This window comes from Rhinopithecus roxellana, chromosome 19 (genome assembly GCF_007565055.1).
Source record: "Rhinopithecus roxellana isolate Shanxi Qingling chromosome 19, ASM756505v1, whole genome shotgun sequence".
NCBI classification, from domain to species: domain Eukaryota; kingdom Metazoa; phylum Chordata; class Mammalia; order Primates; family Cercopithecidae; genus Rhinopithecus; species Rhinopithecus roxellana.
The window spans coordinates 48666917-48694545 of NC_044567.1; the positions used below are offsets into that span (position 1 = coordinate 48666917).

Sequence of the window (27629 nt, forward strand, 5' to 3'; positions counted from 1 at the left end):
AGCAATCTCTGCCTCCTGGATTCAAGCGATTCTTCTGCCTCAGCCTCCCGAGCACCTGAGACTACAGGCATGTGCCATCAAGCCTGGCTAATTTTTGTATTTTTAGTAGAGATGGGGTTTCACTATGTTGGTCAGGCTGGTCTCGAACTCCTGACATTGTGACCTGCCTGCCTCAGCCTCCCAAAGTGCTGGGATTACAGGCATAAGCCACGGTGCCCAGCCCTAAATATGTTCTGTTGTTGTTGTTGTTGCTCTGAGACAGAGTTTAGCTCTTGCTGCCCAGGCTGCAGTGCACTCCAGCCTGGGCAACAGAATGAGACTCTGTCTAAAAATAAATAAATAAATAAATAAATAAAATTGTATTATGAAAATAAGAACAATATGTGTAATAACAACAAATAGCTAAAAATAAAGGTCTGCATCTCTTAATTTGTTCTACTTAACAGTAGTAAATTAGTGGCTGGACCCGGTGGCTCACGCCTATAATCCCAGCACTTTGGGAGGCCGAGGTGGGCGGATCACGAGGTCAGGAGATTGAGACCATCGTGGCTAACACGGTGAAACCCCGTCTCTACTAAAAATACAAAAAAATTAGCCGGGTGTGGTGGTGGGCACCTATAGTCCCAGCTACTCTGGAGGCTGAGGCAGGAGAATGGTGTGAACCCAGGAGGCAGAGTTTGCAGTGAGCCGAGATCGCGCCACTGCAGTCCAGCCTGGGCGACAGAACAAGACTGTCTCAAAAAAAAAAAAAAAGTAGTAAATTAGCAATTGCAAAATAAAGGTTAATTTATAAACTTTGAGTGGAAATCCAGACTATAGTAGTATTATAGAAGTGATGGCTGGGTAGGGTGGCACATGCCTGAATCCCAGCACTTTGGGAGGCCGAGGTGGGCGGATCACCTGAGGTCGGGAGTTCAAGACCAGCCTGACCAACATGGTAAAACCCCGTCTGTACTAAAAAATACAAAATTAGCCAGGCCTGGTGGCACATGTTTGTAATCCCAGCTATTCGGGAGGCTGAGGCAGGAGAATCACTCAAACCTGGGAGGCGGAGGTTGCAGTGAGCCAAGATCACACCACTGTACTCCAGCCTGAGTGACAGAGTAAGACTCAGTCTCAAAAAGAAAAAAAAAGAAGTGATGATAATACCTGACAGGTTGACCCTAATGATCATGTTGACATGATTTATGAAGTACAATGACATAATAATGCTGTTTTTTTCCCCTAGAAAATGAAGAAAACGTAAGTTCACACACAGTTTAGTGGTATTATCAGCGAAACTAATTTTTTTATTTTCTGGGCAGGACAGGCATGAGATATTTACAGAATTATCTTTTTCATTTTCTTTTTCTTTTTTTGAGATGGAGTTTTGCTCTTGTTGCCCAGGCCAGAGTGCAATGTTATGATCTTGGCTCACTGCAACCTGCGCCTCCTGGGTTCAAGCGATTCTTCTGCCTCAGCCTCCCCAGTAGCTGGGATTACAGGCATGCGCCATCACGCCTGGCTAATTTTGTACTTTCAGTAGAGACAGGGTTTCTCCATGTTAGTCAGGCTGGTCTTGAACTCCCGACCTGTGGTGATATGCCTGCCTCGGCCTCCCAAAATGCTGGGATTACAGGCGTGAGCCACCGCACCCGACCAGAATGATCTTTTTCATCTGCATTTCATTACCGTGAAACAAAGTAATCTTCATTAGTCTTATCATAGGTTTTTATGTTTTATTTTCTTTAATTAATTAATTAATTTTTTGAGACGGAGTCTCGCTCTCCCACCAAGGCTGGAGTGCAGTGACACTGTGGCACAATCTCAGCTCACTGCAACCTCCATCTCCCAGGTTCAAGCCATTCCTCTGCCTCAGCCTCCAGAGTAGCTGGGATTACAGGCACCTGACACCACGCCCAACTAATTTTTTGTATTTTAATAGAGACGGGGTTTCACCGTATTAGCCAGGATGTTCTTGATCTCCTGACCTCGTGATCTGCCCACCTTGACCTCAGCCTCCCAAAGTGCTGGGATTACAGGCGAGAGCCACCGCACCCGGCCAGGTTTTTTTTTTTTTTTTTTTTTTTGAGACGGAGTCTCACTCTGCTGCCGGGGCTGGAGTGCAGTGGCCGGATCTCAGCTCACTGCAAGCTCCGCCTCCCGGGTTCACACCATTCTCCTGCCTCAGCCTCCCGAGTAGCTGGGACTACAGGCGCCCGCCACCTCGCCCGGCTCGTTTTTTGTATTTTTTAGTAGAGACGGGGTTTCACAGTGTTAGCCAGGATGGTCTCGATCTCCTGACCTCGTGATCCGCCCGTCTCGGCCTCCCAAAGTGCTGGGATTACAGGCTTGAGCCACCGCGCCCGGCAGGTTTTTTTTTTTTGAGACGGAGTCTCACTCTATCATCCAGGCCGGAGCGCAGTGGCGCGATCTTGGCTCAGGCTCATTGCGAGCTCCACCTCCTGGATTCACACCATTCTCCTGCCTCAGCCTCCTGAGTAGCTGGGACTACAGGCGTCCACCACCAAGCCCGGCTAATTTTTTGTATTTTTAGTAGAGACGGGGTTTCCCCATGTTGGCCAGGATGGTCTGGATCTCATGACCTCGTGATCCGCCCGCTTTGGCCTCTCAAAGTGCTGAGATTACAGGCGTGAGTCCCTGTGCCCGGCCCAGGTTTGTTTTTAATGCTGTCAAATTTTGAAATGAGTATATCCCAGAATACACTATTGGTGCTATTTTAGCTGGTTATTTCTCCTTATCAGACTTGGGAAGACAGCATAGTATACTGTAGTGGTTTTCAAAAAAATTATTTTTATCAAGTAGAACCATTATCTTCAAACAAATTATAAAACAGGCACAAGTAGAAAATTTCAGATGAAAGCAAATAGGAATGCAGAGCCCACCATATTGCAGCCTCCTCTTCTTCCTGAGGGTAGCTTCCTGAAACTCTGGAGTTCCAGAAAGACAGCTTGGATAGTTTAGTCATACTGGAAAACGAGGGGTTTTGAGTCCCCTATAGCTGGGTTTAAACTCTAGCTCTCTCCTTTGGGGGATGGTGTAATGGTGGGGGAGTTACTTAATATCTTTGAGATTCAGTGAGAAGTATTTGAGGGGGTTGACCAATACTAATAGTAACTAACATTACTGTTTATGATTGTTGTATGGACAGGTTCCTCAATAAATGGCAACTTACTTCACATTTGTTTAAAGTTAAACGTAAAACAACTTGTCCCACAGTCTGAAAAACAACCATAATAGTTTTTTTCCAGGCATAGGCCTCCCAAAATTCAGGTTTAGATATTTCCACTTTGGCACAGGTGGTTTTTTTTCTCCCCCAGGTTATTAGTGTCAAGTTTCTTCTTGTCCCAGGAGTTCTAACTATGCCTTACTAACATCCTTATTATATCTCATTAACTCTAGATAAACACACATACACAAATCAGTGGTTTATTATGAAAACCCTATAATATACAGTGAATGTTCCATAGTTCTCATGCTTTTCTTTCCTACACACAAAAAAACAAAAATCAGTAAACTTTTGGTTTTAAGAGTTCAACAGGACTGTTGAAACTGTTCCTTCAAACTATCTTTTATTAGGCAGGTCATTACTTTTTTTATCTTAGAGACCTTTTTATTATTATTATTATTATTATTATTATTATTATTATTATTATTATTTTTGAGATGGAGTCTTGTGGTATTGCCCAGGCTGGAGTATAGTGGCATGACCTCGGCTCACTGCAACCGCTGCCTCCTGGGATCAAAAGATTCTCCTGCCTCAGCCTCCTAAGTAGCTGGGATTACAGGCATGCACCACCATGCCCGGCTGATTTTTGTATTTTTACTAGAGACGGGGTTTCACCATGTTGGCCAGGCTAGTCTCAAACTCAGGACCTTAGATGATCCACCTGACTTGGCCTCCCAAAGTGCTGGGATTCCAGGCGTGAGCCAACACACCTGGGCTTTTACTTATTTTTATTTCTTTTTCTTTTTTCCTATTTAGATAATCAATCACCAGTTGACATTCTTTCTTTGAAAAAATCAAATTTGATTCTATTTCTTTAAGAACTTATCAACTAATATAACATGTCAGTTTCCTCAACAAGACAAATTTTTTTCCTGATACAGCGTTTGTTGACATTTTTTTTTTTTTTTTTGAGACGGAGTCTTGCTCTGCCGCCCAGGCTGGAGTGCAGTGGCCGGCTCTCAGCTCACTGCAAGCTCCGCCTCCCGGGTTCACGCCATTCTCCTGTCTCAGCCTCCCGAGTAGCTGGGACTACAGGCGCCCGCCTCGTCGCCCGGCTAGTTTTTTGTATTTTTTAGTAGAGACGGGGTTTCACCGTATTAGCCAGGATGGTCTCGATCTCCTGACCTCGTGATCCGCCCGTCTCGGCCTCCCAAAGTGCTGGGATTACAGGCTTGAGCCACCGCGCCCGGCCGGCTTTTTTTTTTTTTTTTAAGACAGAGTCTCACTCTGTCGTCTAGGCTGGAGTGCAGTGGCATGATCTTGGTTGACTGCAACCTCCGCCTTTCGGGCTCAAGTGATTCTCCTGCCTCAGCCTCCCAAGTAGCCAGGACTACAGGTCCTCGCCACCACACCCAGCAATTCTCATGCCTCAGCCTCCTGAGTAGCTGGGGTTACAGGCACCCGCCACCATGCCCAGCTAATTTTTGTATTTTTAGTAGAGACAGGGTTTCATCATAGTGGACATTCTGGTCTCGAACTCCTGTCTTTGTGATCTGCCCACCTTGGCCTCCCAAAGTGCTGAGATTACAGGTGTGAGCCACTGCGCCTGGCCTTGTTGACTTATTTTAATAGTCTCAGCCCTAAATTTTAAGGAAATGAGGATGAGTGGAGGATAGAAGGACACTGTACAAGGGAGGCTTGATACTTTCGTTAAGTCAAGTGCATTCATACTGATGATGATTCATTCCAGCACATCAGAGGCAATATTTACCGATTTTTTTTTTTTTTTTTTTTTTTGAGACGGAGTTGTGCTCTGTCACCAGGCCACCAGGCTGGAGTGCAGTGGCATGATCTCGGCTCACTGTGACCTCTGCCTCCCAGGTTCAAATGATTTCCTTGTCTCAGCCTCCCCAGTAGCTGGGACTACAGGCGCGTGCCACCATGCCCAGCTAATTTTTTGTATTTTAGTAGAGACGGGGTTTCACTGTGTTGGCCAGGATGGTCTCGATCTCCTTACGTTGTGATCCGCCTTAGCCTCCCGAAGTGCTGGGATTACAGGCGTGAGCCACTGCACCCGGCCTACTGATCTTTCTTGACTTAGAAATGACATATGAGCCAAGATTGCGCCACTGCACTCTAGCCTGGCAACAGAGCGAGACTCCATCTCAAAACAACAACAAAAACAAAACTCTTTATTTTTCTGGCATGATAATAAAGCATGAGGGCTCCAGAGACACTGCCTGGGTTAAAATCCCAGTTTGTGCAAGCTTCTTAACAAGTCTTGTGGTTATTTCCTCATCTATGAAATGGATATATTAATAAGTGTCTACCTCAGAGGATTGGCGTGAGAATTGCATGAGTTAAGCTTGTAAAAACTTAAAATACTGCCTGGCACATAGTAAGCACTCAGTCATTATTATCCAAATTTATATTTGTGCACTTGTGTCCAACCTTATTCATCAAGACTCACTGGATGAATCCCAATTCTATGCCAGGCACAGTGATAGACACCTCAGCTACCAAAGCATCCATCATCCGTGCCCAAAGAGCTTAACAGTAAAGTAGAAAGAAAAAGACTTGCTGCTATAACACAAAGTTTCTTAACTTGAACAGGCTTCAGGAAGTCTGAGAACTTGAATGAGAAAAAAAATACATATTTATTTACACTAACCTCTAGCTAGAATTTAGCATCTCTTTCAACTACTAATAGGTGACAAATCATGGTAGTGTTAGAAGTGCCTGTGGCTTTGTTACCAAGAGAAATGACTGATATTTCTCTCGGAGGCGAAGGTTGCAGTGAGCCGAGATCGCGCCCTTGCACTCCAGCCTGGGTGACAGAGCGAGACTCCGTCTCCAAAAAAAATAAAGGAGTACAGAGAATAGTGTAATAAACAAAAGGGGATTCTGAACTTTTTGTCTGAATATAAAATATAGCTTGTCCTTACCAACAGGCATTCCTCATTTCAGGTGAGAAGGTATACCTAATTTCGGATGTGTTCTTGAAATGCCAAATACTATATACATCATTTGTAGAGGTCACTTTCTTTTTTTTTTTTTTTTTTTTTTGAGACGGAGTCTCGCTCTGTCGCCCGGGCTGGAGTGCAGTGGCCGGATCTCAGCTCACTGCAAGCTCCGCCTCCCGGGTTTACGCCATTCTCCTGCCTCAGCCTCCCAGGTAGCTGGGACTACAGGCGCCGCCACCTCGCCCGGCTAGTTTTTTGTATTTTTTAGTAGAGACGGGGTTTCACAGTGTTAGCCAGGATGGTCTCGATCTCCTGACCTCGTGATCCACCGGTCTCGGCCTCCCAAAGTGCTGGGATTACAGGCTTGAGCCACCGCGCCAGGCTTTTTTTTTTTTTTTTTGAGATGAGGTCTTGCTCTGTCACCGGGGCTGGAGTGCAGTGGCCGGATCTCAGCTCACTGCAAGCTCCGCCTCCCGGGTTTACGCCATTCTCCTGCCTCAGCCTCCCGAGTAGCTGGGACTACAGGCGCCCGCCACCTCGCCCGGCTAGTTTTTTTTTTTTTGTATTTTTAGTAGAGACGGGGTTTCACCGTGTTAGCCAGGATGGTCTCGATCTCCTGACCTCGTGATCCGCCCGTCTCGGCCTCCCAAAGTGCTGGGATTACAGGCTTTAGCCAAGAGGTCACTTTCTTAAGTAACAAAGGCTTTGATAAAACCTGTGCTTTAGATATTTAATCATTACAAAGACAACTAGTTTTGTAAACAACTTGAATAACCATTCCAAAGACATTTATTTTGTAAACAGTGTTTTGCAGTTAACTATAGAGAACCCAAGTAGACATCTGAAAAATGCTGTTGAGCAAATGTTTATAGATTGGGATTTTTGAAATTTTAATGTAATATAAAATAATAGGATGTAAATTGGAAGAACATCCTTAGAGATCATCTTTTCCAACCTGAAATTCAAATCTTTAAGAATATTAGCTCAACTCCAAACCAATCTGTGCCAGAAGACTGAAATGGGCCTATGCGTCTATCATTTAAAGTAAGACCTCACCGGGCGCGGTGGCTCACGCCTTTAATACCAGCACTTTGGGAGGCCGAGGCGGGCGGATCACGAGGTCAGGAGATCCAGACCAGCCTGGCCAATATGGTGAAACCCCGCCTCTACTAAAAACACAAAAAATTAGCCGGGCGTGGTGGCGGGCGCCTGTAACCTCAGCTACTCGGGAGGCTGAGGCAGGAGAATCGCTTGAACCCGGGAGGCGCAGGTTGTAGTGCGCCAAAATCGCGCCACTGCACTCCAGCCTGGGCGACAGAGCGAGGCTCCGTCTCAAAAAAAAAAAAAAAAAAAAAAAAAAAAAAAAAAAAAAAAAAGCAAGATCTGCAAAACACCGGATTCCTTCTCAGCTTTCTGACCTGAAAAGGTATAGATCCTCAAGAAGAGAAGAGTATATGTACGTACTTTTCAGCCAGTTTACCGCTCTGACCACTCTTACGGTGTCTGGGGGCAAAAAACTAAGGATCTAGACTTTGCTCCCATCACGAGATCTTCCCCCTCAGGATCTCGGCATCTACAGAAAATAGTTTTCCTTGTCTATAGAGCACCCCTACAACGATGTAAGTCACTCCTTTGGTGGAGCTCAGTCGCCTCCCACAGCAGCAGCCGCAACCCCTAGGCTGTGCACGGTGGGATTCGGCCATGGATGGCTTGGGGCACATGGTGTCGAGGGGACAGGGGACGCGATCCCCGCCCCAGGAGCCCCTCAACTGAGAAGCCACCCCGACCGGGGTCACACCAACCCCCCTGGCAGGTCCCTTCTTGGGAAGTTAGAGACTCGCTGATATGTAAAAGATCTCAGTTCATTTAACAGGCCCCTCGCTACCAGTTTCTTGGAGGCCTGCTTCTCTTCAGGGGTCCTCTAACCCCCTGGGAGCGGTGACTGACGACGCTCAGAAGGCGAGAAACGGCTCCCTAAACCGCTCGTTGGGTCCCTCTCTCCCCACAATGCACCGGGGCCAGCAAGAAGGCCGCTCCGACCCCTAATTTTCCCGCGAATTCAGTTCAAAGAGGCGGCCGGGCCCGCGATCGGCAGCGCGCACGGGCCAACCAAGCCGCGCCTCCGCGAGAAGCACCTCCGCGTGACTGACGGGGGAATCCGCGGGCCAACGGGCTAGGCGGCCCAGCGGCGCGCGCTCCCGCCGGCCAATCAGAGCGCCGGGCGGGGGAAGTGGGCGGAGCGAGGCCAGGGTAGGGTGAGCGGCCTCCGGAGCGGAGCAGGGCTCTGAGGAGACACTTTTTTTTTCCTCCCTCCTTCCCTCCTCTCCTCCTCCCTTCCCTTCCCCTCTCCTCCCCTCTCTCCTCCTTCCCCCCTCGGTCCGCCGGAGCCTGCTGGGGCGAGCGGTTGGTATTGCAGGCGCTTACTCTCCGGGGCCGCCCGGCGGGTAGCTGGCGGGGGGAGGAGGCAGGAACCGCGATGGCGCCTCAGAAGCACGGCGGTGGGGGAGGGGGCGGCTCGGGGCCCAGCGCGGGGTCCGGGGGAGGCGGCTTCGGGGGTTCGGCAGCGGTGGCGGCTGCGACGGCTTCGGGCGGCAAATCCGGCGGCGGGGGCTGTGGAGGCGGCGGCAGTTACTCGGCCTCCTCCTCCTCCTCCGCGGCGGCAGCGGCGGGGGCCGCGGTGTTACCGGTGAAGAAGCCGAAAATGGAGCATGTCCAGGCTGACCACGAGCTTTTCCTCCAGGCCTTTGAGAGTGAGTGTGTGCGAGGCTTTGAGGGCAGGAAGACCCACTCTGCCAACACCGGGGATGGGACAGTCTGCTGGGCCCCCTTCCTCCTCGGGAGTCCACTTGTGTGTGAGTGGAGGGAGGAATTGAGGGGATGTCCCCCTTTCGGGGATTACGTCTCCAGGGGATCCGGAGTCTAGGGCCTTGGGAGAGCTGGAAAAGAGGGTCCGAGTAGGTTTTTGACTCCCCCAAGATTGACGCAAGAGGCTCGGGACGGGCCCCACGTTCAGAGCAGGCGGCTTTTAGTTGAGGAGGTAGCAGTTGAACTGAGCCGCAGTCACATCCTTGTGAGACTAGGTCTTGTTTTCTTTCATGCCTTTCGGACTCTAGAAATACAGGGGTTTCGGTTGTAGCTTTTGAGGGGCAAAATGAAGCCTGTGAAGGGATGAGTGCAGTCGAACCGAAGAAATTGTCCTTAGTCTGAAATGCTTTCGCGCTAACTTGGTGCTGCAGGTTCACATGGCACCTTTGGATGCTTAAAACCCTTCAAATCTATCCTCCCATTTTGTGGATATGTAAACTGAGCCAGAGAGTGGTCAAGCATCTTCTCTGGAGACGACCCCGGAAGTCTGTTTTTTATGCTCGGTTTACAGAACATTTTCTTACGTCAATTTCTGTTTCTAAGGTCTGTCTGGAAGGTGAAACAGACTTACTTGGAAAGGAGAGCAAGGTGTCTGAAAACAAACAATAGAATTTATTAAAAACATCGTGACTGCAAATAATCCTGATTGTTCTTTAAGGAATGTTATATCCTGATTGGTTTCCTTTTTTGCTTTTGTGTGTTACAATTTGGGTGATCTTTAATAGCTGAATAATCTTACGGAAACTTGAATAAACTTGGCTCTACTGCCCAGTGTCCTTATTTACAATTTCACTGTGGCATATGTTAAGGGCATGGTATCAGCTGTGCTTGGAAAGATGTATTACATTGTTTAATACCCTTCCTTCTTTCTCTCTCATTAGTGCTTCATGAAATTCTAATTGGAACTTAATAGAAGGAATTTCAATTTTTATCAAAACGAATATTGAACCTGCTTCAGAGAGATTCACATTATTCACGTATTATATTTCTTAATATACTTTGAAATATCTGGAGAGGCTTTAGTTGGAAATAGGATGGAGAACTGAAGGGGAGTGGTGACAATGATACTTGTTTGAACCCCTTCTAAAGTATCTCATCTCCCTTTAGTTAATTTAAAATAAAACCAATTGAAGATTTAGGTGGAAATTTTAAAAGTTCCTTCTGAATGTTAAGAGAAGACAAATCCTCGAAGAAAGTTTTAACTATTTGAGTTCTGATGAGTCCACCTCAGAGAAGTCAAGTGTCATTAAGAGCTAGATCTGGTCATAAAACAACTTGAAGTTGTTTACTGGAAAGTTTAAATACTCTAATGTAATTATTCACATAGTTATTCCTATTTGGTTTATTTTGATACTGCTGTATAATGACCTAATGTGATACTAATAGGTCATTAATGTAACTGATATGATGGTATATGTATGTATTTTTCATCGACTTAAGTCCTGTATAACAAATTACATTTTAACTAATTTGAAATTTAGCTCATTTTAAGCGTTGGAAAGACTGTTTTGGGAATCTGTCAATTGTGTAAAAAATATATTGAGGTAATATTTACATTGGACAAAATAGATACAACTTTAAATTATAATTAGGAATATTTATTGAGAATTTTTGCTGCAGTTTGTGTCCAAGATTTATTTCAATATTGACTGACTTTTGAGTGCAGTGGATCCCACCTGTAATCCTAGCTACTCTGGAGCCTGAGGCTGGAGGATCGATTGAGCCCAGAAGTTCAAGACCAGCCTGGGCGACATATCAAGTTGACCCCTTTTCAAAAAAAGAAAAAAAAAATACCTTGACTAACTTTCATCGTACCTGTATTAGGAATGTCTGGATCTGTATTAGGATGTCATCATATCTGTATTAGGATGTATTAGGAATCTGTTTTGGCTGACTACAAATTTTTTAAGTGATCATTTAAAAAGTGAAATTTTCATCTTGTTTGGCATCAATCAGTAGTTCTTTTGTTGACTCCAGCTACCTATTGCAGCTGATTTTTGGAAGAAAATCGGTTATAAATAGTTTAAATTAGCTAAGTTAAATAAGTACAACTACTTCTCTTCAGTTGCGCCCAGTAACAATAACTATCTTAGAAAGGCTTAAGAAAAATATTGTAGAGAACCTTCAGTATAAAAAGTGTAGATGAACTTTGTGAATGTATGCTATTGATGTGCATACTAACTTTCTTGATGTAAATATTTAGTGCGATATAAATATTTAGTGCATGATTTCCATAGCAGATGATTAGTTTATATTGATTATAACATGGTCTGGGTTGATATTTTTCTGATAAGTAAGTTTAGATCATGTTTGGATTTTGTTTTACCTAGAGCCAACACAGATCTATAGATTTCTTCGAACTCGGAATCTCATAGCAGTAAGTAGTCAACAAAATTCATCAATATGATTTCTCTCTTATAACTGCATCTGTATTCAATTTTAACATTTTTAAAACTCTTTTTGTAGCCAATATTTTTGCACAGAACTCTTACTTACATGTCTCATCGAAACTCCAGAACAAACATCAAAAGGTACATTTTATGAATCTTATTTCAAGCTGATCAAACCATGTTTTATTTTAAAGTATTTCTCAAAATTAAAAAAAAGAACAAAAATAAAGTACTGTAACTAAAGATTTAACTTGAAAACTGAAGTGAGAGAGTGACTGGTTGAATTGGTTGCACAGTGGTTTTCAATAGTTTCATCTTTGTAAGTCTCAGGTTATTACTAGTTTTTTTTTTTTTTTCTAATAGAAATGAGGCTGGGCACTTCAGGAGGCCACGTCGGGCGGATCACTTGAGGTCAGGAATTCGAGAGCAGTTTGGCCAACATGGCAAAACCCCATCTCTACTAAAACAAAAATTAGCCTAGCCGGGCGTGGTGGTGTGTGCCTGTAATCTCAGTTACTAGGGAGGCTGAGGCAGGAGAATTGCTTGAGCCTGGGAGGCGGAGGTTGCAGTGAGCCGAGATTGTGCCATTGTATTTTTGGTTTTTTTTTTGAGAGAGAAGTCTCACTCTTTTCCCCCAGGCTGGAGTGCAGTGGTGCAATCCCGGCTCACTGCAACCTCGGCCTCCTGGATTCAAAAGATTCTCCTGCCTCAGCTTCCCAAGTAGCTGGGATTACAGGCGCCTCCCACCACACCCAGCTAATTTTTGTATTTTTGGTAGAGATGGGGTTTCCCCATGTTGGCCAGGCTGGTCTCGAACTCCAGACCTCAGGTGATCTGCCTGCCTCAGCCTCCCAAAGTGCTGGGATTACAGGGATTACAGGCATGAGCTGCCGTTCCTGGCCTTTTTTTTTTTTTTTTTTTTTGGAAACGGAGTCTCACTCTGTCTCCGAGGCTAAAGTGCAGTGGCGCAATCTTGGCTCACTGCAACCTCCACCTCCCAGATTCAAGAGATTCTCATGCCTCAGACTCCCGCGTAGCTGGGACTACAGGCGCACACCACCATGCTCGGCTAATTTTTTGTGTTTCTAGTAGAGATGGGGTTTCTCTGTGTTAGCCAGGATGGTCTCGATCTCCTGACCTCGTGATCCGCCCTCCTCGGCCTCCCAAAGTGCTGGGATTGCAAGAGTGAGCCACCATGCCCAGCCTGGCCTTCTTTTTTTTGTGATGGAGTATCGCTCTTGTCGCCCAGGCTGGAGTGCAGTGGTGCTGTCTTGGCTCACTGCAACCTCCGCTTCCCAGATTTAGGCAATTCTCCTGCCTCAGCCTCCTGAGTAGCTGGAATTATAGGCTACCGCCACCACTCCCAGCTAATTTTTTGTATTTTTAGTAGAGATGGGGTTTTACTATGTTGGCCAAGCTGGTCTCAAACTCCTAACCTCATCAGCTGCCTGCCTCGGCCTCCCAAAGTGCTGAGATGACAGGCGTGAGCCACTGTGCCAGGTCCCCACTGGTTATTTTCAAGTTTGATAGAAGTTGAAAATTTAAATATTTACCAAAGGGCTCAGGGTAACTATATTTGTTACATAAAATTTAAGTTAATTTTTGATTATTATGTGTAATTTGAATTAACTCCTATAATGGTAGGTTCAGAAAGTCTCATTTTATATCTTTAGTGGTATTCTTTTCTTTTCTTTTTTTTTTTGGAGACAGTTTCACTCTTGTTGCCCAGACTGGAGTGCAATGGCGCAATCTTGCCTCACTGCAACCTCTGCCTCCTGGGTTCAAGGGATTATCTTGTCTCACCCTCCCAAGTAGCTGAGATTACAGGCGCCCACCACCACGCCTGGCTAATTTTTTGTATTTTTCATTGAGTCGGGGTTTTACCATGTTGGCCAGGCTGGTCTTGAACTCGTGACCTCAGGTAATCCACCCACCTCAGCCTCCCGAAGTGCTGGGATTACAGGCCTGAGCCACAGCGCCCGGCCTTGGTGGTGGTCTTACTGAAGGGGAAACACTTTTGAAATCAACAGGATGAAAGTTTTTAAAAAACAATGAAGTCTTAATCATTAGATTTTAAAGTGGGGTCTGGAGGTGGGAGACAGCTTATTTTTGCTGTGTAACCTGTACTACTCAACCATATGTAATTTTCGATGAAGTTTTTTGTCCTAGGTGCAATATTATATTTGAGCGTATCAAGTGAACAAGTTTATGTGTAAAGGCGAGAATTCTATTAAACATTTGGTATTGTTATTATAGTTTTAGTAAAACCATCAAGTTACCTCATTAGAGTTTGAAACTAAGCTTTTTGGTGGACTGCTACTGTTTATTACTACTACATTTCTATAGCAAGACATGGTTGAATTTTGTAAATACATCTACTTGTATTTTGAAGATGGAAGTGTTAAAATTATTTGTCTTTTGGCAATCTTTCTGAATAGAGAGAGCACATGAGCAAGTTTGCATTGCAATTGATAAGTGAAAATTGCTAAGCACCTAAGTAACTAAAAAGAAGGTGATGAATTAGGTTACAGAATTAGTTTTGTCCACCCTTTACCTGTCTATTTCATTATTTGATCTCTACCAGCATTCAGCATGCTTTTTCTGTAAAGGACCAGTAAACAACAGTAATTATTTTAGGCTTTGCAGGCAGGATGCAAAATTGAGGATATTATGTAGGTACTTAATATAAAAAAAAAGAAAATATTTACACATTTTTAAAATTTCAGTCCAAAATGTCAATCCGTAAATCTTTTATTGATAAAAATACAACAGTATAAGATAGAACATTTCATAATACAGGCCTACTAATGAGAAATGTAGAATTTTATGTTTTATTTTTGTGAGCGTAGCGGAGATAACACTTAGCTTAATTGGGGTTCAGAGTTAGTGTTTTCTATAATCAAATCAATTGCTAATGTTTATCTATAAAAACCATTCTTACCTTCTGGGCTGTACAAAAACAGGCAATAGGCCAGATTTGGCCATGGTCTGTAGTTTACCCACCCTTGATTTATTCTATAAAACTAGTAGAATTTGATTAACTTTTTTGTTTCATCAAACCTTTTTTTTTTTTTGGAGACAGAGTCTTGCTCTGTCACCCAGGCTGGAGTGCCGTGGCACAATTTCGGCTCACTGCAATCTCTGCCTCCCAAGTTCAAGCAATTCTCCTGCCTGAGCCTCCTGAGTAGCTGGGATTACAGGGGTGTGCCACTACGCCCAGCTAGTTTTTGTATTTTTAGTAGAGACAGGGTTTCACTATGTTCGTCAGGTTGGTCTCGAACTCCTGACCTCATGATCTGCCTGCCTCGGCCTCCCAAAATGCTGGGATTACAGTCGTGAGCCACCGCGCCTGGCCATCAAAATATTTTTTTTTTTTTTTTTTTTTTTTTTTTTTGAGGCGGAGTCTCGCTCTGTCGCCCGGACTAGAGTGCAGTGGCCAGATCTCAGCTCACTGCAAGCTCCGCCTCCTGGGTTTACGCCATTCTCCTGCCTCAGCCTCCTGAGTAGCTGGGACTACAGGCGCCCGCCACCTCGCCTGGCTAGTTTTTGTATTTTTGGTAGAGATGGGGTTTCACCGTGTTAGCCAGGATGGTCTCGATCTCCTGACCTCGTGATCCGCCCGTCTCGGCCTCTCAAAGTGCTGGGATTACAGGCTTGAGCCACCGCGCCCGGCCCAAAACATTTTTAATATAGAAGGTCAGTTGAGTTGCTGTCTAAGATGCAACCTGATCTTAATTTAAAAAGGGATTAAATTATTGTAAAATAAGTTTGCATTCATAGATTAAAAAGTACACATTCATTTTATTATTATTATTATTATTTTTGAGAAAGAGTTTTGCTCTTGTAGCCCAGGCTGGAGTGCAGTGGTGCGATCTTGGCTCACTGCAACCTCCGCCTCCCGGGTTTAAGTGATTCTCCTGCTCGGCCTCCTGAATAGCTGGGATTACAGGCATGCGCCACCATGCCCAGCTAATTTTGTATTTTTAGGAGAGACGGGGTTTCTCCATGTTGGTCAGGCTAGTCTCGAACTCCCGACCTCAGGTGATCTGCCCACCTCGGCCTGCCAAAGTGCTGGGATTATAGGCGTGAACCAGTGCGTCCTGCTAAAAAGTACACATTTAAAATCTAAGTTCCATTTTCCTGTCATGTTTGTTAATTTGCCCCATTGCAGGATATGTTTCTGTTGTCTGCATGGGTAGAGATAATTTTAAAAGCTTAGTTAAGTAAAAACTGATTTTCTTAATTATTGCCCTTTAGGTTAAAAAAAAAGTCTTTGGGGAATTTTTAAGCAGTCTGCCAGCCAAGAAACATTTAAGTCCCACCTAGTTTAGTTCCTACAGAAATGCATAGGAATAGGCTAGGCATGGTGGTTCAGACCTGTAATTTCAGCATTTTGGGAGACTGAGTTGGGAGGATCACTTGTGTAACTTTTAGTACTTAACCATATGTAATTACGAATGCAAGTTTTTCATTCTAGGTGCAAGATTATATTTATTTGAGTGTATCATGTAAACAAGTTTACAGTTATAGGCCAGCCCTGGCAACATAGCGAGACCCTATCTCTACAAAAAATTTTAAAAAGTAGTTGGGTGTGGGCCGGGCGCGGTGGCTCAAGCCTGTAATCCCACCACTTTGGGAGGCCGAGATGGGCGGATCACGAGGTCAGGAGATCGAGACCATCCTGGCTAACCCGGTGAAACCCCATCTCTACTAAAAAAATACAAAAAACTAGCTGGTCGAGGTGGTGGGCGCCTGTAGTCCCAGCTACTCGGGAGGCTGAGGCAGGAAAATGGCATAAACCCGGGAGGCGGAGCTTGCAGTGAGCTGAGATCCGGCCACTGCACTCCAGCCTGGGTGACAGAGCGAGACTCAATAAAAAAAAAAAAGGTAGTTGGGTGTGGTGGCTCAAAAAAAAAAAAAAGTAGTTGGGTGTGGTGGCTCATGACTGTAGTCCTAAATACTCAGTAGGCTGAGGCAGGAGGATCACTTGAGCCCAGAAGTTCCAGGGTGGCTATGAATGTGTCAGTGCACTCTAGCCTGGGCAGCAGTGGGAGACTGTCTCAAAAAAAAAAAAAGTATGGGAATCCTTTAATCATCTTGTTAGATGCCTGATCTTATATATATGACTTATTAGGACTAATTATTAAGGAATTATAGCACAACTCGTATACTGTTGTCTTCAACGTAGTTGGTGACTTTGGAAGGTGGCAGATTTAGCCCAGTGATTGTCGTCTTTTCTCAAAATGTTTTCAGAACTCCTTTTTTACTATTACAGCAGCATAATATCCATTGTTGGAATAAGCATATCACTCCCTTTAAAGTCATACTCTCAGTTGTGATATTAATTCTGGTATATTTATTAAAGTCAGCTTATGCTTTACTCTTTCTAGGAGTATTCAACTTCTATAGGCAAACACTGCCCCAACAAAGTAGAAATATAGGTGAGGAAAAGGGCATCATTTATTGAATCCATTTTGCTAGATTTCGTGTAAGCTGTTTCTGAACTCACCCAAGAAAAGTTTCTGAAATTTCTTGAATATTTAAATATTCTCCTTTTAGATGACCTTTTGATAATTATTTCCTTTGTTAAATCTGACCTACAGTAACATTACCTTTCTAAAGAACAGAAATACTTGGTGTTGGGGGAGGAGCGGCTTTTGTATAGTTGCTTATGAGGTTGGTTTTGTTTTGTTTTTTCCTAAGGAAGGCTGGGTTGCTTTTGTGATTTATCTGTTTCAAATGGTTGTTAACATTCAATTCTATTCACTTCTGTATACAACTTCATAAAGGTAGAAGAGATGAACCTTAGAACTTACAGTCTTTTTCTGCAGACAGAATTTCTTAATCATTACATAAACATTATTCTGAAAAGTTTTCAGTAATTTCATGGCCCTCCTCAATAGTAATTTTCAGTATTTATACTGAATAGCTCTTTGCAACTAGCTTAAAAGAGTCCTTTATTTTTCTTCTTTTTTCTCTCTTATCTGTGGAGATTGAAAATATATTGCCATCCTTCAGAAAGCACTTCTTACTGTACTCTATTGGATGAAACTTTACTATTGAAGTTTTCAGTAACTCTAAAGGTAAAGAGAGAAGCTTTTTTTCCCTTAAGATCTTCGCTGTGGAGGCTCTTCTCATTCACTTGAAATATAGATTGTATCAGTTCTGCTCTAATATCAATATTTTACTATATTTACATTAACATTTCTCTGCTGTTAATTTTTACAGTAGTTGACTACAGTAAATGCTCTTTTTTGGCCAGGCATGGTGGCTCACGCCTTTAATCCCAGCACATTGGGAGGTGGGGATGGATGGATCATCTGAGGTCAGGAGTTCAAGACCAGCCTGACCAACATGCTGAAACCCTGTCTCTCCTAAAAATGCAAAAATTAGCCGGGCGTGGTGGCGCATGCCTGTAATCCCAGCTGAGGCTGAGGCAGGAGAATTGCCTGAACCCGGGAGGTGGAGGTTGTATCGACCTGAGATCACATCGTTGTACTGCAGACTGGACAACGAGTGAAACTCCATCTCAAAAAAAAAAAAAAAAAAAAGGAAAAAAATAGTTCTTTTTGAGGAATGAGATTATTTGTAGTTTTTGGTGTCTGCATTCAAGCATTATAAAGTAATTGATGTGGAGTACATTTGACTTTTCAAGTTCTAAATAGGAAGGCACTATATGAATATAAAGAGACACATTTTTTTCTAATTAAATTATATATGGGTATGGCTTTTTAGACTCTCTCTAGAACATATCATAGACCACCTTAAGAGCTAAGATGAGGCTTGTTTTACAATCCATTCATTCTTTAATTTCTTTGAGAGATTATACTTAAGTTTCTGTTTTTCGGGAAATAACTTTTTTCTCTTAAATTTGTCAGGTTAAAAGCTAATAATTTTATTACGATTCGATGGATGATCGTTCCCTAACTTCAAAAATTTTTCATGATGTCAGTAACCATCTCTTTAATATGACATATCATTGAGCTTTAGGCTTTGCTGATAATCTTTGAGGATACTTTATGAACTTCAAATATATTTTATAGAATATTTCTTTTTTTATGTGATGATGCTAGTGCATATTTGTTGTGTTGCTTAGTATATGTATTGTTTCAGAATACACATAATTTATATTTGTTTGGGTCAATTCAACAGATACTTGAATACCTACCACGTATAAGGCACTATGCCAGCACTACATAGCTTTCCTTGAAGGAGAACTGTCACTGCCCTTCAGGAGCGTATAATCTAGTAGGATAAATAAAATATTTACATGAGTTTTACATGTAGGAAACTGAATGAAAACTAAGTGTCAAAATAAACATAAACCAAGTACCATGGGTAAGGAGAAATCACTGGTTTGGGAATAATTGGGAAAAAAGTTAAATGAAAACAAGTTAGCGTTTTTAGATGGGGCTTGAAGGCTTGTCTGCTGTATTATACACGGTCTCCATAGTATTCATTGTTATGGCTAATTATCCATAATTTATCTTACTAAAAATAATCAAAATCTGATTTCCATCTTGCCTATTAGAGTGACAATAAAGTATAATTTGTTTCTTTTTCCCAGTTGAGAAGTGATTATTTTGTTTATCTGTTTCTTCCAGGAAAACATTTAAAGTTGATGATATGTTATCAAAAGTAGAGAAAATGAAAGGAGAGCAAGAATCTCATAGGTAAGATAACCTATCAGTTTACATTAAGTGATATGCTTTAGGAAAGAGGAAAAATTACAGTGATCATTTTCCTAGTGATCACCTTGATATAAGGAGTTAGAAGGAATCTTAGAGGTCAGTTTGGTCCAAACTCACACACAACTCAGGAATTAATTTCTGTAGCATTCCTGGCAGAGAATCCTTAAGCTTTGGCTTGAATACCTCCAGTGTAGTTGTATTTATTATTGTTTGTCTTTATTACCAGTTTCTTCTATTTTGAGTGAAACCTCTGACTTCTGCTGTTGGTCTTAACTCTACCACCTCATTTAAAGAGGGCTACTCGGCCGGGCGCGGTGGCTCAAGCCTGTAATCCCAGCACTTTGGGAGGCCGAGACGGGCGGATCACGAGGTCAGGAGATCGAGACCATCCTGGCTAACATGGTGAAACCCCGTCTCTACTAAAAAAATACAAAAAACTAGCCGGGCGAGGTGGCGGGCGCCTGTAGTCCCAGCTACTTGGGAGGCTGAGGCAGGAGAATGGCGTAAACCCGGGAGGCGGAGCTTGCAGTGAGCTGAGATCCGGCCACTGCACTCCAGCCCGGGCGACAGAGCGAGACTCCGTCTCAAAAAAAAAAAAAAAAAAAAAAAAAAAAAAAAAAAAAAAAAAGAGGGCTACTCATATTTATGTATATGTGCTAGGTACTGTGGCAGGGACTTCACAATATTACATATCTTGTAAGTTATTCTCAAATATGAGAGGGGTTCTCTTTTTTTCCATCTTTTTCTTATTTAAATCTGTCAGGCAACATATTCATAACTTTCATTTCATATTTGAAATATGTTTTTCACATAGTTTCAGAAACTTGAACATTTGGACAGAATCTACTTGTACATTATCAAATATATGCCTAGAACTAATCCCTAAATGTTCTGACTAGTCTAATATCTGTCTACTCTAGATAGTATGCTTCTATTTATTTTTTGATATGTAAACTGTTTATTTTTTGATGTTTTTGATAGAAAATTGAATATTCTAAAGAGAAATAGCAGTTTGAGTGGTGTTTGTTCATTCATTAACTACCAATGGAGAGAATGCAGAACTAAAATTACTAGATTTTTGAAAAAATAGAGTTGGAAAATTTGTCACAATGTATTTTTCTTTTCCTCCTAAAGTTTTAAATCGTAGCTTACCAATTTAGATAGGATATACACTCAATGATGCATCAATTATGCATCTCGTTGTTTTCCCATTGTTCTATTGACTGGTAAAAGACTTCCTTTTGGCCGGGCGCGGTGGCTAAAGCCTGTAATCCCAGCACTTTGGGAGGCCGAGACAGGCAGATCACAAGGTCAGGAGATCGAGACCATCCTGGCTAACACGGTGAAACCCCGTCTCTACGAAAAAATACAAAAAAATACAAAAAACTAGCCGGGCGAGGTGGCGGGCGCCTGTAGTCCCAGCTACTCGGGAGGCTGAGGCAGGAGAATGGCGTAAACCTGGGAGGCGGAGCTTGCAGTGAGCTGAGATCCGGCCACTGCACTCCAGTCTGGGCGACAGAGCGGGACTCTGTCTCAAAAAAAAAAAAAAAAAAAAAGACTTCCTTTTTTTCAGTCACTTATATTTTAAGTTTGGCTTTGGAATGAAGTGATTTTTTTACTTGAATTGTAAAACATTAGTTTTTATTTTATATCCTGCAATCTTGTGGGAAGATTGTGAAGTATAATTTATATTTCCATGTCTAGGCAATCCTGACTTGTAGATAAACTGTGATAGTCCATTCTAGAAGCCGAGATCGTGAATTGTTACCTGTTATATCTGTTAATGCCCGGGGAGGGCCTTTTTTACTTAAAATACAGACTGTAGTAAGATCCTGGTCTGACCTCCCTGCTTCTTTTCTCGTGACCACATTAAAAGTTTGCCCTATAGTCATTTCAGGGTTCAAGTGAGAAGGAAGCATGACCCAATAACAAGAACACTTGACCCTTTTCTTCATCTTCCTCATCAGGGTTTACCTTCACTACTAAACCCTATTACTATCTCATTGTGACATTGGGTTTGAAAAATATTACAGAGCTTCCCTAAGAGTGTGTGAGAGATACATACTGTTCAGTTCTCTCTGAACAGTTGTTTCCCCAGTAATTTTGTTCCTTTTGACATGGTGGGTTCAATAGCAACTAAAAGATTAACATCAGAGGATTACATAAATTCCTGCTCGTAGTTTTGGAAGAGAACTTTTTCAGTCTTCAGGGTCTAGCTAGGATCAGTGAATTGGCCATTTCAGCCTCTCAAGATTCTTATGAATGTCTCCCAGAGGCATTAAGATGAATTAAGAAAGTGTGTCATTTTAAGTTTACCGCTAAGACCCTACATTATTAACTTTCTTTAATCTATTTTTTTTTTTTTTGAGATGGAGTCGTGCAGTGGTGCTGTCTCGGCTCACTGCAACTGCCACCTCTTGGGTTCAAGCAATTCTCCTGCCTCAGCCTCCCAAGTACCTAGGCTTACAGGCGCCTGCCACCACACCCAGCCTTTTTTTTTTTTTTTTTTTTTGAGACCAGCTCTCCCTCTCACTGAGGCTGGAGTGCAGCGGTGCGGTTTTGGCTCTCTACAGCCTCCACCTCCCGGGCTCAAGCGATTCACCTGTCTCAGCCTCCTGAATAGCTGGGAATACAGACGTGCACCACCACACCCAGCTAATTTTGTATTTTTAGTAGAGACAGAGTTTCTCCATGTTGGCCAGGCTGGTCTTGAACTTCTGACCTCAAGTGATCCGCCTGCCTTGGCCTCCCAAAGTGCTGGGATTACAGGTATGAGCCACCAAGCCTGGCCAATTTTTGTATTTATTTATTTATTTTTTTGAAATGGAGGTTTGCTCTTGTTGCACAGGCTGGAGTGCAATGGCGTGATCTCCACTCACTGCAACCTCTGCCTGCTGGGCTCTCCTGCCTCATCCTCCCAAGTAGCAGGGATTACAGGTGCCTGCCACCACACCCAGCTAATTTTTTCTTGAACTCCTGACCTCAGGTGATCCACCCACCTTCCAAAATGCTGGAATTATAGGCATGAGCCACTGTGCCCAGCCTCCTTTAGTCTATTTCTTATCTCAAATTAAGGTAATCTTATTTTTCTCCTAAACCTATCACACAGGGTTGTAAGAAGGACCCTAGACACCAGTATATGATGCCAGCAGTATAAATATTTACTTCTAAAATCTATTGTCACATTCTTAAAAGATAGCACAGACTGGGTATGGTGGCTCACACCTATAATCCCAGCACTTTGGTGGCTGAGGTGGGTGGATCACTTGAGGCCAGGAATTTGAGACCACCCTGGCCAACATGGCATAACCCTTTCTCTAAAAAAAAATACAAAAATCAGCCAGGCGAGGTGGTGTACACCATAATTCCAGCTACTTGGGTGACTGAGGAAGGAGAATCCCTTGAACCTGGGAGGCAGAGGTTGCCGTGAACTCAGATCGTGCTACTGCATTCCAGCCTGGGCAAGAGTGCAACTATGTCTCAAAAAAAGGAAAAAAATGATTAATCTTCGTTGTTCCATAACATTAGTTAATAGAAGTTAATATCTTAAATCGTACACAAGAGTATCTCTCCTCCATTTATATTCTTTGTACTATTTCAGTTTGACTCGATCCTGGATCTGTACAGCTGTAGTCTGGGAGTCTTCCGCTAGAATTCATGTTCTTTTAGCACTGCCAAAGTTATAGTATGTATGCTTCTGAGCCCAATATATTTCATTCCTCAAAGTTCAAAGGGTATCAAGATAGATAAAAATACCATAGTAGTATAGCCCAAAAGTTAGTTCAGTCAAATACATTTCTGAGCTGATTATGACGTTTGTAGTAATTTGTAAACTAAACCAAGATAGCATTATCAGTTCAAAAGAAGTTGGTGTTTCAGGGTCTTTTGTATTTTAGACCTACAGTTGTCTTAAGTCACTTGCAGAAACTTGTTAGTGGAAGGAGCTGATAGAAATGGTGGTTACTTATTTTTTTTTTTGAGACGGAGTCTCACTCTGTTGCACAGGCTGGAGTGCAGTGATGCCATCTCAGCTCACTGCAAGCTTCGCCTCCCAGGTTCACGCCATTTTCCTGCTTCAGCCTCCCGAGTAACTGGGACTACAGGCGCTTGCCACCATGCCCAGCTAATTTTTTGTGTTTTTAGGCAAGATGGGCTATCTCCATGTTAGCCAGGATGGTCTTGATCTCCTAACCTCATGATCCGCCCACCTCGGCCTCCCAAAGTGCTGGGATTACAGGTGTGAGCCACCACACGCCCAGCCCTTTTTTTTTTTTTTTTTTTTTGGAGACAGTCTCACACTGTCGCACAGGCTGGAGTGTAGTGGTGTGATCTTGGCTCACTGCAACCTCCGTCCCCCACGTTCAAGCAGTTCTCCTGCCGCAGCCTCCCTAGTAGCTGGGATTATATGCATGCCGTACCACGTCCGACTAATTTTTGTATTTTTAGTAGAGACAGGGTTTCGCCATGTTGGCTAGGCTGGTGTCAAACTCCTGACCTCAAGTGATCCTCCCACCTTGGCCTCTCAAAGTGTTGGGATTACAGGCGCGAGCCACTGTGCCCATCCTTCTTTTTCTAAGAGACAGGGCCTTGCTCTGTTGCCCAGGCTGGGGTGCAAGTGGCTGCCCACTGCAGCCTCTTAACTCCTAGCCTCAAACCGTCATCCAGTCTTAGCCTCATGAATAGCTAGAACTACAGGTGCGTGCCACCATGCCTGGCTAACTTTTAAATTTTTGTAGATACGGGATCTTGCTATGTTGCCCATGCTGGTCTCAAACTCGTGGCCTCAAGTGATCCTTTTGGATTGGCTTCCCAAAGTTCTGGTATTACAGGTGTGAGCCACCATGCCTGGCCTTTATTTTCTTTATAGAAGGTCTGATAATAATGCCTATATCCTTTCCAGCTCTTGTTTCTGGTACTCCAGTTTTGAATTTTTCATGGATTTTGACCAAGCACTATGACTGATTAGAATAAATCTCTTCCCTTTGTGTAGTTGTATATGCTAGCAGGATTCTAGGGATTCTTAGGCTGTCAATCCTACCAATTTTGGAATTATCTTTTTTTGTTGCTGTTTTTTTGAGATGGAATCTAGCTTTGTCGCTCAGGCTGGAGTGCAGTAGCGCAGTCTTGGCTTACTGCAACCTCCTCCTCCCAGGTTCCAGCAATTTTCATGCTTCATCCTCCTGAGCAGCTAGGTTTATAGGCGCCCACCACCAAGCCCAACTAATGTTTGTATTTTTAGTAGAAACGGGGTTTCGCCATGTTGGTCAGGCTGGTCTTGAACTTCTGACCTCAAGTGATCTGCCTTCCGTGGCCTCCCAAAGTGCTGGGATTACAGGCGTGTGCCACCGTGCCCGTCCCTAATGTTGGAATTCTCTGGTAACAGCTCTTGAGTGCTGAGTGCATCTCCATGGACTAAAATGCATCATGAAAAGATTTTTAAATCTGAATTGCTTCAGAGTGTTTACCAGGGCCAAATGAAGCAAAATGTCGCTTCTTTCTTGCCCTTATTCCTCTTCTGTTCCTGGTCTTCTGTTAGTAGCTGGAGAAAAATCCCCTCAAAAGATACCTGAATTAAAACTTTTATTAGGGTTATTTTCAAGCATGTATTTTTATTTCATTTTTATTTTTTGAGACAAAGTCTTGCTCTGTCACCCAGGCAGGAATGTAGTGGCACAATCTTGGCTCACTGCAACCCCCGCCCCCAGGTTCAAGCAGTTCTTAAGCCTCAACTTCCCGAGTAGCTGGGGTAACAGGCATCTGCCACCACACCCAGCTAATTTTTTTTTTTTTGAGACGGAGTCTTGCTCTGTCACCCAGGCTGGAGTGCAGTGGCCGGATCTCAGCTCACCGCAAGCTCCGCCTCCCAGGTTTATGCCATTCTCCTGCCTCAGCCTCCCGAGTAGCTGGGACTATAGGCGCCTGCCACCTTGCCCGGCTAGTTTTTTGTATTTTTTAGTGGAGACGGGGTTTCACCGTGTTAGCCAGGATGGTCTCGATCTCCTGACCTTGTGATCTGCCCATCTCGGCCTCCCAAAGTGCTGGGATTACAGGCTTGAGCCACCGTGCCCGGCTTTTTTTTTTTTTTTTTTTTTTTTTTTTTAAGTAGAGACAGGATTTCACCTGTTGGCCAGGCCAGTCTCAAACTCCTGACCTCAGGTGATCCACCCACCTTGACCTCCCAAATTGCTGGGATTAAAGGTGTGAGCCACCATACCTTGCCTTATTTTTGTTTTTTGAGAGAAGGTCTTTCTTTGTCACCCAGGCTGGAGTGTAGTGGCACAATGATGGGTCACTGATGGATTGAATTCATGGACTAAAGGGATCCTCCTGCCTCAGCCTCCTGAGTAGCTGGGACTACAGGCGTGTACTATCGCACCTCACTAATTTTTTGAATTTTTGTAGAGTCAGGGTCTCACCATCTTGCCCAGGCCACTTTTGAACTCCTGTCCTCAAGTGATCCTCCCACCTTGACATTCTGAAGTGCTGAGATTACAGGAATGAGCCCCCATGCAGCCTTAATTTTTTTTTTTTTTTTTTTGAGACTGAGTCTTGCCCTGTTGCCCAGGTAAGAGTGCAGTGATGCTATCTCGGCTCACTGCAACCTCCACCTCCCGGATTCAAGCGATTCTCCTGCCTCAGCCTCCTGAGTAGCTGGGATTACAGGCACATGCCACCACGCCCAGTTAATTTTTGTATTTTTGGTAGAGACGGGGTTTCACCATGTTGGTCAGACTGGTCTTGAACTCCTGACCTCATGTTCCGCCTGCTTGGCCTCCCAAAGTGCTGGGATTACAAGCGTGAGCCACCACACCCAGCTGACTTTTTGTTTTTGATGCAACCTAAGCTTTTGAATTAGTAATCTTCCTTTTCTAAACCTTCCCCTTTTTAAGCATTTATTTTTACAATAAGGCCTGGATCTGTATTTTTGTGTGTACATTTCATTTCTGTAGTGTGCAATGTCCTAGGCACTATACTCAGCACTCAGGTATATAATGGTGAACAAAATGGATGAAGGCCTTTATGGAGCTTAGTGTTTAGGGGAGAAAGACATAATCATATAATAAATGGGAAATAAGTGCTGGCAAAGAAAAGCGTAAGAAAACTATGAGTGTATAAAACAGGAGAACCAGCTTTCATTTGAGGTGTTAGATTTGGGAATAATGATGATCAGGGAAGGCATCTCTGAAGAAATAAGCTGAGATTTGAAAGAAGTGTACAGAGGTAAAATGGGGTGGGAGGATGAACAAATAGGTGGTTCTAGTTGAAGGGAATATTACATATACAGCATTTGATGCCAGAGTAGCTGTGTAGAAAGAGCAAGGAGAGTGGTATGAGAAGAGGCTGGAGCAGAGGCCTGAGCCAGATAGTCCATTGTCGTCAAGGTAATTTAAGGATGTTGGTCTCAAGAAAGTCGTTCGTTCTTTTTTTTTTCTCTGAGAGATGGAGTCTTGTATTGTCACTCACACGGGAGTGCAGTGATGCATTCATAGCTTACTGCATCCTCAAACTTCCAGGCTCCATTGTCTTACTTTATTTTTTATTTTACTTTTTAGAGATGAGGATTTTCCCTGTCACTGATGTGGCAGTACAGTGGTGTGATCATGGCTCAATTACAGTCATGAACTCCTGGGCTCAAGGGACCCTCCTACCTTAGCCTCCTGAGTAACTGGGACTACAGGCACATGCTACCATGCTCCACTTATTTTATTTTATTTTAAAAGGTTTTTTAGGAGACAAGGTCTCACTCTATCACCCAGGATGGATTGCAATTGTGCGATCATGACTCACTTTACCCTTGACCTCCTGTCCTCAAATGGTCCTCCTACCTCAGCCTACCGAATAGCCTAGGACCTCAGGCGCAAGACAACACACCTGGATGATTTTTTTAAATTTTGTAGCCGGGCACGGTGGCTCACACCTGTAATCCCAGCACTTTCAGAGGCCAAGGAGGGCGGATCATGGGGTCAGGAGATGGAGAACAGCCTGACCAACATGGTGAAACCCCATCTCTACTAAAAATACAAAAATTAGCTAGGCAGGGTGTCGCACAACTGTAATCCCAGCTATTGAGGAGACTGAGGCAGGAGAATCGCTTAAACCCGGGAGTTGGAGGTTGTAGGGAGGCGAGATCGCACTCCATTGCACTCCAGCCTGGGTGACAGAGCGAGACTCCATCTCAACACTTTTGTAGAGATCCATTGTCTTGTCATGTTGCCCAACATGGTCTCAAAAACTCCTGGCCTCAAACAGTCCTCTTGCCTCAGCCTCTCAAAGCATTGAGATTACAGGTGTGAACCACTACAGCCAGCCTTTTGTTTTTAAAATTATATATTATTATTATTTTTTTTTTTTTTTAATTTTTTTTGAGACGAGTCTCACTCTGTCGCCCAGGCTGGAGTGCAGTGGCACGATCTCGGCCCACTGCAAGCTCTGCCTTCCCGGGTTCACACCATTCTCCTACCGCAGCCTCCTGAGTAGCTGGGACTACAGGTGCCCACCACCATGCCTGGCTAATTTTTTGTGTTTTTTAGTAGAGATGGGGTTTCACCGT

The 27629-nt window shown here is 43.6% G+C and overlaps 1 protein-coding gene across 2 annotated transcripts in view; it reads left to right on the forward strand.

Annotated features, from left to right (window-relative positions):
• Positions 1 to 8368: 8368 nt before the first annotated feature.
• The window catches only part of SUZ12 (SUZ12 polycomb repressive complex 2 subunit), a 66142-nt gene continuing 46881 nt past the window's right edge, over positions 8369 to 27629 (forward strand). The window contains exons 1-4 of one of the 2 annotated variants that reach the window (XM_010372982.2): positions 8369 to 8882; positions 11328 to 11374; positions 11464 to 11528; positions 18992 to 19060. In XM_010372982.2, the coding sequence (XP_010371284.1) occupies positions 8609 to 8882; positions 11328 to 11374; positions 11464 to 11528; positions 18992 to 19060 (455 nt within the window). In that variant the 5' untranslated portion in view covers positions 8369 to 8608. The remainder of the gene's footprint in view (positions 8883 to 11327; positions 11375 to 11463; positions 11529 to 18991; positions 19061 to 27629) is intronic. The other variant, XM_010372983.2, reaches the window with a different exon arrangement.